This window comes from Ixodes scapularis, unplaced genomic scaffold (genome assembly GCF_016920785.2).
Source record: "Ixodes scapularis isolate PalLabHiFi unplaced genomic scaffold, ASM1692078v2 PGA_scaffold11__112_contigs__length_91849675, whole genome shotgun sequence".
Classification (NCBI taxonomy): domain Eukaryota; kingdom Metazoa; phylum Arthropoda; class Arachnida; order Ixodida; family Ixodidae; genus Ixodes; species Ixodes scapularis.
In genome coordinates this window covers 85,450,859-85,462,922 of record NW_024609837.1, presented here as the reverse complement: position 1 = coordinate 85,462,922, position 12,064 = coordinate 85,450,859, and the positions used below count along the sequence as shown (strand labels likewise).

The 12,064-nt window shown below is 46.4% G+C and overlaps 1 protein-coding gene and 1 non-coding gene across 2 annotated transcripts in view; one reads left to right on the top strand and one right to left on the bottom strand.

The window, feature by feature from the left end:
* LOC8038377 (protein arginine N-methyltransferase 5) overlaps positions 1-5,501 on the top strand; it is a 41,611-nt gene extending 36,110 nt beyond the window's left edge. The window contains exons 14-17 of the mRNA XM_029984990.4: positions 2,940-3,033; positions 3,954-4,070; positions 4,509-4,573; positions 5,207-5,501. Of these exons, the coding sequence (XP_029840850.2) occupies positions 2,940-3,033; positions 3,954-4,070; positions 4,509-4,573; positions 5,207-5,359 (429 nt within the window). The 3' untranslated portion in view covers positions 5,360-5,501. The remainder of the gene's footprint in view (positions 1-2,939; positions 3,034-3,953; positions 4,071-4,508; positions 4,574-5,206) is intronic.
* Positions 2,451-2,523, bottom strand: Trnas-gga. The gene has a single exon. It is a non-coding gene; the product is annotated as a tRNA-Ser (tRNA).
* Positions 5,502-12,064: the final 6,563 nt, after the last annotated feature.

Sequence of the window (12,064 nt, the reverse complement as noted above, 5' to 3'; positions counted from 1 at the left end):
GCTCATGTGATTTCACGAGGGTGACTTCGCTCGTGACCATCGTGACATCACTGGTTACCTTTGTGACGTCACTGGTGACCCTCGTGACGTCATTGGTGGCCCTCGTGACGTCATTCGTCACCCTTGTGATGTCACATGTCACCCTCGTGACGTCACTGGTGACCCTCATGATGTCACTGGTGGCCCTCGTTACGTCACGCGTGAGGTCACTGGTGGTCCTTGTGACGTCACTCGTGGCCCTCATGACTTCACTCGTCACCCTCGTAACATCACTTGTGGACCTCATGACGTCTCTCATCAACCTCGTAACATCACTCATGGCCCTCGTGACGTCACAAGTAACGTCGTGTGGTTGCACCGACGGCGACGGCGACACCGCTCAACCCGAAAATGGGCGCCTAGGAGCTGGGCTCTAAAAAAATTGACAATGAGATTTGTATTTCACTGCCTGCGGTACAGAGTTAACCCCCACGTTAGGCTTCTCTTATGAATACCTTTTCAAAGTAGAATAAAAAAAAACTGTTGTATTTTAGTTTATTAGGTAATTAAACTGTTGTATGCAGAATTGTGTTTAATGACGAATGCAGCGGACGCCAACTCCAGTTACGGCGTTCCAGGCATGCAATGCCATGTCAGCATTGCCACAGCCTGCTTTTGTACTGCTCCTTTTTTTTTTTTTTTTTTTCAAAACTTTTGCAACTATTGTGTTTATTCAAATATAAGTCGACCTTTTTTTCTTTTTTTTTTCGGCAATCGTGACTAAAGAATTTTGACCTACATTCACGACCAAATTTTGCGACCGTATTGGAGGCATGAAGCTATCGAGTCACCGAGCCGGCGTTGCCGTAGAGCCGCGCCGCTTCTTGTTTCAAAAAGCTTTTGGTAAACAACCAAAAACAACCGCGGTGGCCGGTGCCTCTCTCGCGCGCACCCCTTGGGCGTCGGATTTCGCCATCGCGCCTCTAGCGTTCGCCTTGCTGGGCAATGGGGAACGAGAGGAACGCGATGTGCCATGCACTTTGCCCTCCATCCTCGCAAACGCGCACAAAAAAAAAAAAAAGATGTTACTTTTGTTAGTTGCTTGAGGCGGCTCGGCTCGCGTGTTGCTCATGGCGAAACGGCGGCTTTGCTTGCGTCTTTGTAGTTTGTCTTTCGTCTCTTCGCACCTTCTTTCGTTCCTTCTTATCGTCATTTTACAACGGTGTCAGTGAAGTATTGTTGCAAATTTGCGAGGATGTCTACCAAGCTGACGAAGCTTTGGACGACGATGACATGTCCAGAAGTTCTGACGGTGATTAAGTTTTTGGCATCGCCCCGTGATTTAGCTGAGAGCGATGTAAATAAAGGTTTGTTTCTTTTGCCCAAAATTCCCCCTGGTCTTAAAAATAAAAAAAAAGTCGACCTATATTTGAATTGTTTTTGTTTTTTTTATTCTCGGTGGGTCCAACAAATAGGGTTCGACCTATTTTCGAGTTAATACGGTAGTTTATTTTTGTGGCTATTGTTGTGTTGCTAGCAGAGCTCGTACCACAGGGTTTTGGCAGCCTTTGCTGCCGAAACTCAATTTTGACCATGGCACGCTTTGCTCGCTTTTTTTCTAGGTTAAATTTACCTCAAAACGGCGAAACTGCATTCGTGCTAACAGTGTTGTAGAGTATAACGATGACGATTATCATCCCTGGAGAAGGGGAACAAGGGGGACAAAGGACAAACACAAATCTCCAAACACAGCTAGGTGACTGGTGCGCGACCGAAAAAAAATAACCGCATCTCCACGTGGTGAATGATGTTGATTGGGGCGAAGCTCTGGTGGTGCTGATGATACTGATTTCGTTCATAAGTAGTGCTGATGGTGCTGATCTTTTTTTTATTGTTCATAGGTAGTGCTGAGTTTGGGTTACGTTTCGACTTCATTATTACTGCTTTAGGGCCGGTGAAATGCAGAGCCAGTGGTTCTTCTAGCGGATCAGCTTGGATCCACTAGAAGCCGTGCGAACGCATCTCCGCCGCTTAAGTCAATGGTTCATGTCGGAAAGAGAATGTGTGGTATGGAACGTGGTTATATATGCATTTGAGCATTTGACCGCAGCGCCCTCTCGTCTATAAACGTTGAGCCAATGCATGCACAGTTGAATGCAAATATATATGCATTTGACCGCAGCACCCTCTCCTGTATAGACGTTGAGCGGCTACATGCAACGTTTCATCCATGACATCCCCAGCTCTCGAGTTACTACCACATCTCAGAGCCCCCCCTACTCGTCCCGCAGTCATGACCGACTGGTTAAGGCGATGGACTAGAAATCCATTGGGGTCTCCCCACACAGGTTCGAATCCTTTTGACTGCGCAAACATTTTTTTCTTTTTTTAACAAGACAGATGGGATGGCAATTGATATGAGCACGAACGCCGACTAGGCTAGACCCTAAGGAGCTTCGCCCCTAAAAATCCACCTGGTCCTGGTATCGAACCAGGGACCTCTCCATTTCCAGTGGAGCGCTCTACCAACTGAGCCAACCAGGAGTTAAACGTCAGTAGAGCAAACAAGTTTTATCAGCCGCCTCCAGTTTAACACCAACACTCACTCTTGTTGGTGTTAGGCTGGTGGCAGCTGATAACACCAGTTTGATCTACTGACACCTAACTCCCGGTTAGCTCAGTTGGTAGAGCGCTCCACCGGAAATGGAGAGGTCCCTGGTTCAATACCAGGATTAGCCGGATTTTTTCGGATGCGCACCAGTCACCTAGCTATGTTTGGAGATTTGTGTTTGTCCTTTGTCCCCCTTGTTCCCCTTCTCCAGGGATTATTATCGTCATTATTGTCCAGCACGCTTGCACCTTTGCATTTAGTTGCATTATCACTGTAGAGTATACTTTGTGCATCCCTTTCAAAACCTGCTCGTATATTCCTCTTTTTCCCCGGCTTTTCTTTGTTGCAGACCTCGTTTGAGACGCCTCACATTGTGCGCCTCCACAACGTTGCCATGCCTGCCAGTCCTCAGCCCCTCTTCTCGTTTGTCCACCCCAACAGAGGTCTGACTTTGCCTTTTCATTGTTTCACTTTAAGGATGGTGTGACAACTACTTGCAGTGATGGAGCTGCGGTGGTTTTCGTTTAAATGTTTGCTGGGTTGGCGCCATTGCCATGTCAGTTGCCCTGTTAAATGCCTATACAAGCTTTACGAGCTTACCACATCTTCACACTTACTGTGTCCACATTTGTCTTTCACTAAGGTTAGTCTTCACTATATTCAATATAATATCTTTATCTAACCCTTCATTGTTTCTTTCTCACTTTTCTTACGTTATCATGCATAACTAGGCAACTTATGAGAACAGATATGAGGGATTGACGAAAGCAGGGTCACTATACTCATTCTCACCTCAAGAAGCGTAGTAAAAAAAGTATGACTTCTTGCGGGGCATTACTAATTTACCTCCTATGCTAAGAATTGAAATATATGTAGGTGCATTTTAGGTTATATATATGTTATCTTATTCAGACGTACTCGTTTCAAGCGCCAAAAGCATCGCTACTGTCTCCGATGACCAAATCTTTTAAGAACTATTTCACGCAGCGAATGAACATGGAGCAAAACATCCTTTTTTCTTGAGGTGAAAACGGGTGTAGTATTTTTCACAAGCGTGCACAGAGGAGACGAGGTCTCATGCCCACCCAAGCAGCTTTCTCATGCTCTACATTTAGCCTCGTGCAATGCTGCATGAAGTTTTGTGATCCAAGAGAAACGGTGGCACGAAAAGCGGAAAAGCGACTCTTGTGGGCAAATTTGTGCAGTTTCGATCGGACCCCACGAGTTTCCAGGTGACTGTAGTTTTCGAGATTTTTCGTACGACGGGCCAAACAATTGCCCGTCTCTTCTCAGTGAGTCATGAGGTTTTTCAAAGTTGTATGGTCCCATATTATATGTTGACTTTCATTTTTGGTTTTTGCAGACAAAAAGATTGACAACAGCCGGTACAAGAGCCTGAAGTTTGAAATCGAGGACCACTACATCTTGCACGGGTTTGCCGGTTACTTTGACTGTGTCCTGTACAAAGACGTCACCCTGAGTTAGTCTCACTTCTTTGTTCTAATTTTTTTCTGTACGGTTTAATTCAATTCAATTCAGTTTCATTGACTTTATAGTTGGGGATAAAAAGAAAGGAAACTAAGCAACACAGTGTAGCTTGACAGGTACCTGCCCTTAAGATGTGATACTGTAGTTTTGTCAGCACATGAGCTAATCAGTCACCCAAAAAAGTTTGCAACGAACAGTTCACAACATCAGTGGTTCTTTTAAAGTGTATTGCTATTGAACAGTTGCCTTATCTGACCATTTGACATTCATTCTATGTGAATATACTTTTTAATAAGCTCGTCTATAATGAGACTAGTCGGCCCTCTCCGAATTACTGCTCAAATAGTGGGGATAACACAGTGAAACCTTGTTCTATGTTCCCTGCACTTGTACAGTTGTTTTTTTTTTTTGTTTTTTTTTTGTTCTTCAGGCATATATCCCAACTCACATTCACCGGGCATGTTCAGCTGGTTTCCCATCTATTTCCCCATCAAGGTCAGTCGTGCGCTTGCTCTTATAGTGTGACGGGCATCGTATACCGGTGTGCGGTCGCGTAATCGCCAGTGCGTGATGCATTAGCAAGGACATCCATTGAGTATTTGGTTTTGCCTTTTGGGGATTCTCGGTCGATCTGCAACCTCTACAGATTTTGGAAATCGAGAAATTTGCTTGAACGTATGAACAGCTTTGAATGTGGAAATCGCGGTGTAGGATTCCTGCATCGGCGAGCTCGTAAATAAGCACCCTCTTAAAAAGGCTTGCCCGGAAGGTACGAAAGACGCAGTGTTCGCCGCGGACACGCTTTGAGCAAGTTAGAAGCCCGTCTGCTTCATACGCGTGCGGGCTTCGAATGTCTGCGAACAGTTCTTGCACGACCGACATGACAAGACCGTCCTTTGTATGGCATGTAGTTGAATCTTTATAGTTTGAACTTGAGGGGGACCGAAAATTCCTTTGAATAAAGTAAAAGTTTGAATTACCGGGAGTTTTCTCCCGTACAGATGTATAAGATGGGACCCGCAAGTTAGTTTGAATTAAGAGAGTTTAAATTAATGAGATTTGACTGCACTAGCAGTGCGGACCGCAGCATTACGGTACGCGGCTGCGACGGACCCCCGACCGTTTCAGGACCCTGTGAGTCTCCCCAAAGGATCGACGCTCGAAGTCCACTTCTGGCGGTGCGTGACGCCGCGCAAGGTGTGGTACGAGTGGCTCGTGACGCAGCCGCAACTGGGCACTGTGCACAACCCGTGCGGACGTTCCTACACCATGGGCCTCTGACGACCGCAGCCGACCAGCGTCAGTTCCAAGGACAGACTAATGCAAAGTGTGAGTCGGTCGCGGCGCAGAACATTCTTTGGCGACCAAGTTGGTGCGAAGTCTGCGCCGTCGACGCTAGTAAATGTGATGCTTTTCCAACGTGTTTTCGTCGTCCTCGATCTTTTTTTTTTTTTATGTTTTGTTTGCTTGCTTGGAAAAATGGGTTTTTGTGGAAATCTGTTTTCTTACGATGCTGGCTCAATCGGCTGGTTGTGTTCAACCCTTTGCTCGTGGCATTGGGTGTTGTCTGGATTGTTGAGAGTGCGCAAATGATGTCTTTTTCGTCTGTTGGATGTAATTTTAATCGGGTTACATCGTTGTTGTGCCAGGCTGTGTTTGTCACGAAACAAGATTTCCCGTAAGAAAACTGGCTTTTTTTTGTGTTCTTTGTGAGGGTTTGTCTTGTCTATCAAGTTTTCCTGGTATGAGCGACTACCTCTGCTCCTTTTGTTATTAGACGTGTCTACAAACTACCTTTTTGTTATAGTCTGTCTTAGTAGGTTTAGAATAAGCTCCTCCTACGAAGCACTCTGCTCGTCTTGATTTGTACTTTCCTCCTCCCAGTGTTCACCATGTTGGAGTGGAGAGCTTTGTGGAATGAGCTTGTCCTTTATTCTGAACCTGCAACAAACGAGTGGTATATTAGACATGTTTGTAGCGACACATTTTCTACTTGTTTTGTCTCTCCATTCATCCATGCAGGCTATGCGGAGCGCAAGTTTGTCTGCTTCTTTTGCAGGGGTTATGGTGACGTCAGAATGCCGAGCTCCGGTTGGCTCTGATTGAAGGATAGTTGGTAGACCTTAATGCAAGCTGCCTTGAGGTCTACCCACCATCCTTCATTCGGAGCCAATCAGAGCTCGGCATTTTGACGTCACCACAACCCCTGCAAAAGAAGCAGATGAATTTGCGCTCTGCATAGTTTAAAATCGACGTTATGAATGAGTTCTAAATGTGATGCTGGGAACGAATGAAAAGCGGTGCAAAGTAAGTGCTTCTTTTTTTCTTTTTTTTTTAGATTGTACTCAGTTTTGCAAAAGTTTGGACTGCAGAAGTGTGCAGTCGGTGTGTATAAACAAGGTGCAAACTCTGGTCACTATTATAGGGGGCTGGATAGCGCATAGCCGCTCTCGGACGGGTTTACTACGGTTGATTGAATGCCATTTCTTCGAAGCACGTTTTAGAGAAGGGGCATGTTTTATCGAAGCACGGTTTAGAGAAAGCAGAGCCTCAGTTTAGAGAAACTCCGTTTATCGAAAAGGGGACGATTTTTAAAAAAACGCTTTCCTACTTCTCGTGTTTATCACTGGTGCACGTGTATCACTGGTGTGCTGAGCTCCCGCCGACTCGCGGCGGCAGTCTGCGGCGGCCCATTACAAAAATGTTAACCCACCTGACTTACCCGTACACGCCGCTTCACGGCGGCCGAATTCGCTTAAAGGAGGCTCATTGCCATTTTCTCTAAGCTGTGTTCTCTATGAAGGCATTCGATAAACCGGGGTCGGTAAAACGGTGTTCGCTAAAACGAGCTTCTCTAAAACGAGCTTCTCTAAACCGCATGCCTCCGCTCTCCGACCAGGGCGCAAGCAACGTTAGATTAGGTCAGTCACTACAACTCGCCTCCCGTCGTTCAACGTGGCGGTAACCGCAGTGTATTCTATGGGATACATATGTTTCGAAGTACAGCGTCTAGATGGCGTTCTGCCGTACCCTATGGAAAATACAGTTCGTAAACTAAAATCTAGATGGCGCTTTGAACGATGGGAGGTGGACTGAAGTGAGTGAGGGGGGGTACCCCCTTCCGCAGGAGTTCCACAATTGAGGTAATCTAGTAACATTGGGCGCAAGTTAAGCCACCGGAAGTTTGATGCTTGTCCCGGAAGTCTGGCGTCTGCTGGGCTTCCAATGCATTCAGTGTATGTTTTGGTCCGTACTTTCTGGTGTCTGAGTGGGTTTTAATGATCGTGCTGCGAATTAAATCCCGAAATTGAGGCATTTGAACTTGGGACATACGCGCACTTGATCAACTAGAATCTCAAAAATGTTTACATTGAATGGCTTCCCATCATGCTTCTCTGGTCTGCATGCGCTCATACTGTGCAACAAGCGGGCTCTCTTGAGCTGAGCAGCGAAAATCCAGCGCCCTCGATGCTTTTCGAACTAGCACTCTGAAGGGTTACAAAGCCTGCCAAGCGCTTGCTTCCGGTGGCTTCATACCCGTTTGCTGAATACGCCATCAAGACCCCTCTGAAAGATTTGACATGTAGTCGACAGATGGGTGCTTTCTGAAAGAAAAAAAAAATATTTTTTTTTTTTTAGCACTGCCGAATTTGTAGAAACTTGGAACAGTCCTGGTGGTTCAGTTTATTTATATCTAAAACAACTTAACTTGTGGGACTTTCGGCAAGGCAGAAAATCATGCCCTTTCTCTTCATATATACGTGGGAAAGGGAGGAGTATTTGAACATGGTTGACTGGTGGTTCTGGCAAATTTGGGGGTCAAGGTAATTCATAATATAACCATGTATGACGTAGATAAAATTACGCTTGTAGTGTGGTCGTAGAGGCCAACAGTAAAATCTTAGTGAGGCAGGTATTTGCGGTCGAACCATCAAAAACTGACGGTTCGTAGCACGACTCACGAACTAGATAGCGCGAAATGCTGCCCTATTGCGAAAAGGGGAACAATAATTGTGAATTTATATAGGACCGGCCTTTTACTTTAATAGACTACTTCCATAAAGCCCTGCATGCAACACGGCGCGCGTTACACTCTGGGAACTACCGTAATATCCCGAGTCATCGCCCACCCCCCTACCAACTGAAATTCATTAAAAAAGTGGGGTGAGCCATGTCTCGGTGGGTGAGCACAAAGACTTCAAAAAAAGCGGAAAAAACCGCGTATTTTTCTCTGCGTACCTAGCGCTGATGCACAAGAGATACATCAAACTCAAAACTCGATCTAGTTTCATTGTTTTATAGAAAAGAATGTTCACGAAAGAATATTTTACTATAGCGAAGTCCGTTGCTTGCATACGCGCTAGAAACACCGCCGATCTGCATATAGCGCGAACGTTTGTTCTGTGAAAGAATGTCACCACTATGTTCTCCTAGTTGGTAAAAAAAAAAAAAAGAAAGAAAATAGAAAAACCGACCATACGCAACGAGCGAGCGAGCGGACCAAAGAAGCGACCAAGAGCAATGCTGGGAAAGCCGGCGGTCGCGTTGGCAAATACTTTGGCGTCGGGCCAAATCGGGCGCCTTGTCAATTGCAAGCTCTTGCGCAACTATTTTGTTCGGTGCGTACATACGTGCGTCCGTGCACGGCGGGCTATCAATGCACGGTTGGGACGCTCTGCAAACGTCTGTGTAGGGCGTTCCAGCAAAGCTTTATTTACGCGTTGGCTTTGCCTAAAATATTGCACAACCGCGGTCGCGACAGGCGAGAAGGAGCGGGTTCGCGGTGACCTTACTTCGGCCGAGACAGACTTTGACCTAACACTCCGCGGTTACATTAACAAACTCTTATTTTGTTATCTCCTTTGTTTTCTTTTCGCACGGATACACAACCACTTTGGGGTCGCTCACGGAGGTAAACAAAAAGAAGTGTCTTTCCCTCCTTTGTTTTACTTTGTCACGGACGTCCTCGAACTGTAAGGTCCGCGGCTGCGTCATTCGGGTAGGATGAGTGTTCGCGGATCATCGCAGAGTCCGCGCTGGGGTATTTGAAGGGGTGGGCGATGACTCGGTGTTTTTTTTCGGAAATCGATATTGGCCCAAAAAATGGTGTGGGCGATGGCTCGGGGATGGGCGATGACTCGGGATATTATGTAGTTGGCCAGGGAGGAGAGTGGCATGGTTTCGGTTTCGATCGACACGTCGGCAAGAGATTATACACAGAGCCGTTATTGTATGTTTTCTCGTCCCGATAGATCCGTTGCTCTGGGGCAGGGGGCGCGAGCTCATCCGGAAGACTTATGCAAGACGCGACCAGGTTATGCTGGCTGCATCATCCGTGTGGTGCTGTAGCGTTCGATTTTGCACGTGCCTCTTTCGAATACAAGCAGCTGTCAACACTTGTAGATGCGCGGTAACAAAACGCTTAAAGAAAGTAAAAAAAAAAAGACCGGAATTCTGGAGCTCGCGGCCGCAGCGTTACATTAAACTTTCCTTTCATCTTCGCTTTCTTTCATAGCTTCCTCGAGCACGTATATTTCACTTTACGTGATAGCGAAGCCGAAGCTACTCGCAAAAGCGCGTCCTCCTGAAAGCTGCTCGCACTGCACGAGCGCGCGTGCCTGGCAGGGACGCTGAGAGCTCGCAGGTCGATCATTTAGCCTCTGCTACGCTGGCACTTAGAATGGAACGGAGTAGAAAAAACTCTAGTGAGAAAGTGTATTGATGCAAGTTCGAAACGCGAGCCAAATATTATATTTTTCTCGCCTGGAGCGCTGCTCAAAACTTCAGAGCGAGCCATTTGTGGTCTCTAAACTAACCTAAATGGCCAGACCTCGAAGCTTGAGCACAAGCCTGAGACGTATAGCTTGTCTTAACGCATGCTTGTTGTATTTTTGTGCTTGAGCCTTTCTGTTAGCGGTTCGAGGTATATGGACTAGCCAGTGCTGGGAATCTCGACGCTGCGAAGCTCGGGGATCTTGCTTGTGTACGAATCAACTAGACTCCAGTAAGTATGCATACATCGAGCTCGCGCCTTTACATTAGTGTTGTTGATCAGGAAGTTTGTTTGTTTCGTGCGTCCATAGACGAAATATAACTTTTTGCAATTACTGTTTTTCTTGATACGCCTGTACTGCCCCGGACAAGGAGGTTAGAAGTACTAGGAGGGGGCACGTTGCAATATTGGTGAAGCCTATATATATATATATATCTATATATATATATATATATATATATATATATATATATATATTTTTTTTTTTTATGTATATATGTTTGTGTAGCGGGTACAGTGGGCCTCTATGGCATGGGCAATAGCCTTTTCACTGTCGCCCGGGTTTTAGAAACCGAATAAAGCATTATTATAACCAGCCATAAAAAGTTTAAACGATTTTGTGCCCAGCGTGACCGCAGATCCCTCTGGCGATTGGTGCGCGTGACATGTCACGTGTGAGATGGATGGTTGATTGTAGAAGGACTCCTTGCAGGCTTGCGCGCGCTCCGTCCGGTAGGTTTTATCAGATCGAAGGCTAGACTGTGGTGTATTACCCCACAGCAAGACGAAGGTCTAGCTACGGTCACGTGATGTGGTCACGTTGGCATGGTAAGTGAGGAGTGTAAGGAGGAAAATGAGAAAGAGGCGAGGCGTCAAGGGAGCATATGGCTTGTGGAGGCTACGCGGCCGACGTCATGCCCTCTCCTACCCTTCTATTCTCCATGGCCCCGCAGCACTGCACGAATTCGTGAAGTCCCCACCCGCTTGCATTTCACTAATATTCAACATCGCGTATAGGCATAAAGTTATCCTGCATTCGCACATACAAACCGTTTAAAAAAAGCAAAAGTCGAGTACTTGTGTGAAGAATGTCGCACCATTCGGTGGAAGTGCGCCGGACGGGCATGAACCCCGGTGCGCCAAACGAACGAAATTATTCAAAGCGCATTTGACGGTTTCTAATGGCCATAATATTTGTTATGTGTTTGCTTTCTTCCCCTCTGAGTATGCCGAGGTAATTTCAGACACATCGTTCAGGCACGGATCTTGAACGTCAGTAAAAGGTCGTCCAGAAAGGCTTAGCGAGAAATAGGGGAAGCTTGTCTCCGTCGTAGCTAGCCGATCTCAGCGTTTGCGAAAAAAATAATCTTATATCAGCATAAAATTTCAGTGTGAGGTATGTAATGACACGAGGAAGACATCATATAGTAACTCTTGTGCAGTAGTGAGGTCGAATTTATGGTGTGCGCCAACGCTGGCTTAACTTTGATACTCCTTTGAGGATGCGGCTTGCTTTTCGCCCAATTAAGTAACAAGAAGCGGACGTTTGGCAAACAAATACGTGTAGGGCTCAAGGTGACCAAATTTCAGTTGTAGTTCACTGGTACTATACTTCGTATCAGCTTCGGTCCAGACGCAGCCAAAGCTACAAACGCGAGCTCCGGGCTTTCAGCATCCCTGCCAAGCACGCGCGCTCGTGCAGTGAAAGCACTGTTCTGAGCCACATGCTCGAGCTTGTAGCATCGGCTGCGTCTGGACCGAAGCTGAAACGAAGTATAGACGCTTTACACACGCGCCAAATTACAGCCGCCATGGCTGACCTTCTCTTGTCTTACCGACATGCCGAGCAACTGAAACGGTAGTTGACGATCCTCTACAAAAGCCGATGCTTTAGAAAAAGACACAGTTGAATCTAAGATGGCAGTAACCTGGCCTGCTATGGTAATGATGAGGGGAAATAAACGGAATAAGAGGAAACAAAAACTGAAGGTCAGTTATGGCGGCGTCCATGCACAGCTGCTGCAAAGCGTCTATAGACGGGATTACTGACACGAGCTCAAAGATGCACTGGTGGGGTGAGGTGACTAAGCCACGTCTTACTACGTTTGCATACACGCGCACAATATCCGGTGTTTCGGGAACCAAGGAAAGTGCCCCGGTCTTCGTTTTTGTATCGCTCGAGATTGAGTGTATTGTACATTCGTGAAAAGTCA